The sequence below is a fragment of the Piliocolobus tephrosceles genome, chromosome 17, assembly GCF_002776525.5.
Source record: "Piliocolobus tephrosceles isolate RC106 chromosome 17, ASM277652v3, whole genome shotgun sequence".
Classification (NCBI taxonomy): Eukaryota; Metazoa; Chordata; class Mammalia; order Primates; family Cercopithecidae; genus Piliocolobus; species Piliocolobus tephrosceles.
This window is the reverse complement of record NC_045450.1, coordinates 11712112-11718345: the sequence shown is the minus strand read 5'-3', so window position 1 is coordinate 11718345 and position 6234 is coordinate 11712112. Positions and strand designations below refer to the sequence as shown.

Here is a 6234-nt window from a genome sequence, read left to right as displayed (position 1 = left end):
TTTTTTTTTTTTGAGATGGAGTCTCTCTCTGTTGTCCAGGCTGGAGTCTCTCTCTGTTGTCCAGGCTGGAGTGTAGTGGCGTGATCTCGGCTCACTGGAACCTCCACCTCCCAGGTTCAAGCGATTCTCTTGTCTCAGCCTCCTGAGTAGCTGGTACTACAGGCATGTGCCACCATGCCTGGCTAATTTTTTGTATTTTTAGTAGAGACGGAGTTTCATCGTGTTAGCTAGGATGGTCTCGTTCTCCTGACCTCGTGATCCGCCTGCCTCGGCCTCCCAAAATGCTGAGATTACAGGCGTGAGTCACCGCACCTGGCCGAAGAGTGAAAGTTTTTAACCAGTGGAAAATATTTTATTTGGCTTAGATATCTCAAACCTACCAATATCAGATTGCTAATCATCAATCACGGTTTTATGTTTGTAAAATATGACTCTTAAGAGGCCCGGCGAGGTGCCTCAGGCTTGTAATCCCAGCACTTTGGGAGGCCAAGGTGGGAGGATTGCTTGAAAACAGGAATTCAAGACCAGCCTGGGCAACAAAATAAGACCCTCTCTCTAACAAAATGTTAAAAATTAGCCAGACATGGTGGCACATGCCTGTAGTCCCAGCTACTTGGGAGGCTGAGGCTGGAGAATTGCTTGAGCCCAGGAGTTTGGGGTTACAGTGAGCTATGATGGCACCACTGCACTCCAGCCTGGGTGACAGAGTGAGACCCCATCTCAAAACAAAACAAAGACAAGACTCTGAGCCCAGAAACAATTTCTAGAACAACAGTTTTGCCTTTAATTTACTTAAACATCGCAGAAAAACATTAAAGGGTGAATACTAAAAATTCTTAACTTTGTAAACCCTGAAATACTTTAGTTGTTATTAGCAAAGAAGTAATGCATAAACTATGCATTGTCAAGTGCTCTTTAGTTTTCAAGTGCTTGTTTCTAATGTTCCAAACAGCCGTGTGAGGTAGATGGAAATTGTAGATCCTTCGAACAGATTAAGAAGCTAAGGTACAGGGAGGCTGTGATTTACCTACGTGGAGACTGGATGATAGCCCAGCCTTGTGGCTCCCCAAATTCTTGTCTATCATGTTCCTTCCTCAAAGAAATATTTAAGGTTCCTGAGTTGAAACTTCAGTGTCTACCTAGGGCTTACAACTTCAAACGTTTAACTATTTAATGTCAGTTTTTGAACCTTTTTTCTTTCATGTTAGAACATTTTAAAGATGTTGGCTCCTTAATTTGGCTGTAGCTTTTTTTTAAATGAATACTGAAAAGAATAAATATGGATAAAGGATGATGCCATGGCTCTTAAGCATCAGAGTTTTGCCATTTCCTGTTATTAATTGGGTCATTCACATTTATTCTGCAGAACTGGGATTATTCTGTGTATGATAGTCACAATATTGAGGCAGGATAGGGTCTAGAATTTTCTATCCAGGTAAGCACTACAATGATACTTACCTCATAAATGATGAATGTAGCTAAAAACTGAAATGAACTTGCCAGGAGATCCCATAAAGGGAGATTAAGAGGTCTATGTCATTTCCTTGCAAATCATGTTAAGAAATTCTCCCGGGCTCCATGGCTCACGCCTGTAATCCCAGCACTTTGGGAGGCCAAGGCAGGCAGATCATGAGGTCAGAGTTCACGACCAGCCTGGCCAACATGGTGAAACCCTGTCTCTACTAAAAATACAAAAAATTAGCCGGGCATGGTGGCGGGCGCCTGTAATCCCAGCTACTTGGGAGGCTGAGGCAGGAGAATTTCTTTAACCTGGGAGGCAGAGATTGCAGTGAGCCAAGATCGTGCCACTGCACTCCAGCCTTGGCAACAGAGAAAGACTCTGTCTCAAAAAAAGAAAAAAGAAACTCTGCTTACTTCAATTACTCCAGTTGTGGAATCCCTCTTCTTCGAATGTTCTTCCTGCCAATTTAAATACAGGGAGGAAAATGAAGTCAATTACTGTGAACAACGTATTCTAACAGAACCAGTGTCATTTTTATTTTTACTTTGTAGAGATGATATCTTGCCATGTTGCCCAGGGTGGTCTTGAACTCCTGAGGTCAGGTGATCCTCCCATCTCAGCCCCCAAAAGTCCTGGGATTACAGACATAAAACCACCACACCTGGCCAGTGTCATTTTTATTTCAGTGGACATTAAGTTGATTGGAAAGGGAATAGGACTGAGCAATGGTAATTTAATTTTCAGTGACTAATTTTCTGGCTCCTCTAATTTCAGTATTGTTTGGACATCATTGTGTTAGGTATTGGTAGCTTCTACATCAATAGTGCTTGCTTTCTTATTTATTTGGTTTTTTGAGACAGAGTCTCGCTCTGTTCCACAGTCTGGAGTGCAGTGGTGTGATCTCTGCTCACTGCAACCTCCACCTCCCAGGTTCAAGCAATTCTGCCTCAGCCTCAAAAGTAACTGCGACTACAGGCACCCATCATCATGCTCAGCTAATTTTTGTATTTTTAGTAGAGTGGGGTTTCACCATGCTGGCCAGGGTGGCCTCAAACTCCTGGCCTCAAGTAATCTGAAGGGATTACAGGCATGAGCCAGCGCTGCTGGCCTTTTTTATTTTTTAAAGCACTTGACAGATTTGTTTGACTTGTACCTTATAATTTACTCACCAAATGCTAACAGTATTATTATTTCAAACTCTTATCTTCTAATCTTCTATCTGCAGGCAAATATTTTAAGAATCTTTTGGTGAATTTCTGTATCCATTTAAGAACACTTATTTAGCATACATTCATTCATTTATTCCTAACAGCTTGGTAACAAAATTGTTTTAAATTTAAATAGGATGGGGAAAGACTCGGGAATCTTTTAGGGGGAAGAAGAGAGTTAAGTAAAATTGCCAGATGACAGAAAACTTGAGCATTTTGACAGAATTGTAGAATGCTGTTACCCGACATTGTCATATTGTTTGTAAAATTCTACTGTGAATGTTGCGCACTGTTTCTGTTAGTTCATAGTTTTGTGTTTGTTTGTTTGTTTGAGACAGAGTCTTTCTTTGTAGCCTGGGCTGGAATGCAGTGGCAAGATCTTGGCTCACTGCAACCTCCACCTCCCTGATTGAAGCAATTCTCGTGCCTCAGCCTCTCGAGTAGCTGGGATTACAGGCATGCACCACCACGCCTGGCTAATTTTTGTATTTTCAATAGAGATGGGGTTCCACCATGTCGGCCAGGCTGGTCTTGAACTGACCACAAGTGATCCTCCCGCCTCAGCATCCCAAAGTGCTGGGATTACAGGTGTGAGCCTGGGCAACAGAGTGAGACTCTTGTTTCTTATTGTTTTTTTTTTGAGATGGAGTCTTGCTCTGTCCCCCACTGGCCGGAGTGCAGGGGCATGATCTCAGCTCACTGCAACCTCCGCCCCCAGGGTTCAAGGGATTCTCTTGCCTCAGCTTTCCTAGTATTTGGGACTACAGGCATGTACCACCACACCTGGCTAATTTTTGTATTTTTTAATAGAGACGGGGTTTCACCATGTTGACCAGGCTGGTCTCGAACCCCTGACCTCAAATGATCCTCCCGCCTAGGTCTCCCAAAGTGCTGGGATTACAAGTGTGAGCCACTGCACCCAGCCTAGATGTTAAGTTTCTGTCAGAATGAAAACCAGTTGATTCATTTACAGTTGAATCTTAGAACAAGCAAGTGGTTTAGATTGGAAAGATAGTATATTCCACTACAGATCAGAAGTTTCCTCTTCTTTTTTTTTTTTTTTTTGAGACAGAGTTTCACTCTTGCTGCCCAGGCTGGAGTGCAATGGTGCGATCTTGACTCACCGCCGCAACCTCCACCTCCCAGGTTCAAGAGATTTTCCTGCCTCAGCCTCCCTAGTAGCTGGGATTACAGGCATGTGCCACCACGCCCAGCTAATTTTGTATTTTTAATAGAGACAGGGTTTCTCCATGTTGGTCAGGCTGGTCTTGAACTCCCGACCTCAGGTGATCCCCCTGCCTCGGCCTCCCAGAGTGCTGGGATTATAGGCATGAGCCAACGCTCCTGGCCAGAAGTTTCCTCTTTTATATAACATACTGATTTTAAATTTTACCAACAGATTAAATTTCTACCCTAAGTTTTGGATACAATTTTGTTTCAGTGATCAAGTTCGCTTCTGCAATGACTTGCTAATATAGAGTGTGGTGCCAAGTGCTTTTGGGCTTAAAAGGATTCTTTTCATTTGCCTAGTGCTTTACGGTTCATCAGGCTTGCTCTTTGCCTAACCCTGTGAAGAATTGTTCCTATTTCCACATCAGGCAACTGAGAGTTCATATTGAAGGGTTCTCCCAAGGCTGTTCTTTCAGCCACTAGATCTCAGTCTTGAGCTTAGGTCTTCTGACTCCAAGTCCAGCACTCTTTCCTCAGGGATCTCACAGTTTGACTTTTAAGCCAGATACGATTATTACAGAACAAAACCTGACTGAATGAGTGCCATAGGGCCTTCAAAGAAGGAAGAAGTGATTGTAAACAGGAAGGCAGAACGTATCTGGTAGGGGACAGTTAATTGGTTTGGCAGAATGAAGGGGAGTTCTACGTCCAGCTTAGAGAAGTGGAATGAGCAGGTGGAAATGAGTATGTAGGGTGGAGGAGCCCAGAGGGCTGGAGGCGGGTCCTCTGCAGACCTGAGGGAAAGGAGAGTTGCCACTGTGGAATGCTGGGTTTTGAAGGGGGGTTCTATGGTTTGTTTCCCATTGAAAGGGCTTGATTACAGGTGAAGATTAACCCTGATTTCCAGCAAAGTGTGAAGGTATGTTTGGAGTCAATGAGAGAAAGCAATTCAAGAAGAAACTTAAGAAAGGTTAAAAGAAAATTATTGCCACTGCTTGTCTGGAGTTGTTAAAAGTGATTGAGGACATAACTTACTGATGAAGTTTTGAGTCTGGGAGAATTGTACTGTCAACAGGGTGTGGAAAGACCTACTCGTGGGGACAGAAGGAAGTTTCAGCTTTGAATGCCCCTGAATGACCACTGTGCAATCCTGTCAAAGCTGCTGCAACTCCATCCCTTACCCTGTTTGTTGTTTAAATGGAGGGGATGTTCAGCCCCAACCTGAAATTTTTCTCATGTGCTTAGGCTTTTTGAAAAAAGGAAATGCAACAAGATGCATTAATTGTCAAATTATAGTATGTCTTTCTTGCTTTAAAATATCCTCCATTACACTGTGGCTGACAGTGCCTCACTTACCTAATTCTGCTCTTTTTCCTGCAGCCTGGAGTACTTGGGTACTTTGAGTTCAGTGGCTCACCCCAGCCTCCTGGTTATTTGACCTTCTTCACCTCAGCATTACATTCATTAAAGAAAGGTAAAAAATGATTCATATTAAGACATTGGTACTTCAGTAGAATTGATATTTACATCTTTTCCTTGTATTATTATTAATATATATTCTACTTTGCTTGATTCCTTTTCTCAATGTATTTTTTCTTATTTATTTTTAGATGGAGTCTTACTCGCCCAGGCTGGAGTGCAGTGGCATGATCTTGGCTCACTGGAATCTGTGTCCCAGGTTCAAGTGATTCTCCTGCCTCAGACTCCTGAGTAGCTGGAACTACAGGCACCTGCCACCATACCTGGCTAATTTTTGTTTTTTCAGTAGATACGGGGTTTTACCATGTTGGCCAGGCTGGTCTCGAACTCCTGACCTCAGGTGATCCACCTGCCTCGGTTCCCAAAGTGCTGGGATTACAGGCATGAGCCACTACACTTGGTCATCACTGTATTTTTAATAATTACATTGTTTAATGTTCCTTTGTTAGCAAACAGGAAATACTGTTCTATTTCACATATAGTCTCTCAAATGTTTAGTTTTCTAAAAATATAGCTTGAGGCTGGGCACAGTGGCTCATGTCTGTAGTCCCAGCACTTTGGGAGGCTGAGGCAGGTGGATTGCTTGAGTCCAGGAGTTTGAGACCAGCCTGGCCAACATGACAAAACCCCATCTCTACAAAGAATACAAAAATTAGGCAGGTGTGGTGGTGCACACCTGTAATCCCAGCTACTCAGGAGGCTGAGGTGGGAGAATCGCTTCAACCTGGGAGGCAGAGGTTGCAGTGAGCCGAGATCATGCCACTGCATTGCAACCTGGGGAACAGAGTAAGATCCTGTCTCAAAAAAAAAAAAATACATATAGATATATATTTATTTATTTTTATTTATATTTCTGTGTGCTGGGTGCAGTGGCTCACACCTGTAATCCCAGCACTTTGGAAGGCCAAGGCGGGC

At 43.2% G+C, this 6234-nt stretch overlaps 1 protein-coding gene across 5 annotated transcripts in view; it reads left to right on the top strand.

Annotated features, from left to right (window-relative positions):
- The window catches only part of TXNDC11 (thioredoxin domain containing 11), a 70045-nt gene that overhangs the window by 17365 nt on the left and 46446 nt on the right, over nt 1–6234 (top strand). For all 5 annotated transcript variants that reach the window (XM_026446652.2, XM_026446655.2, XM_026446653.2 and 2 more), the window contains one exon: nt 5221–5314. In XM_026446652.2, coding sequence (XP_026302437.1) covers nt 5221–5314 — 94 coding nt within the window. The remainder of the gene's footprint in view (nt 1–5220; nt 5315–6234) is intronic.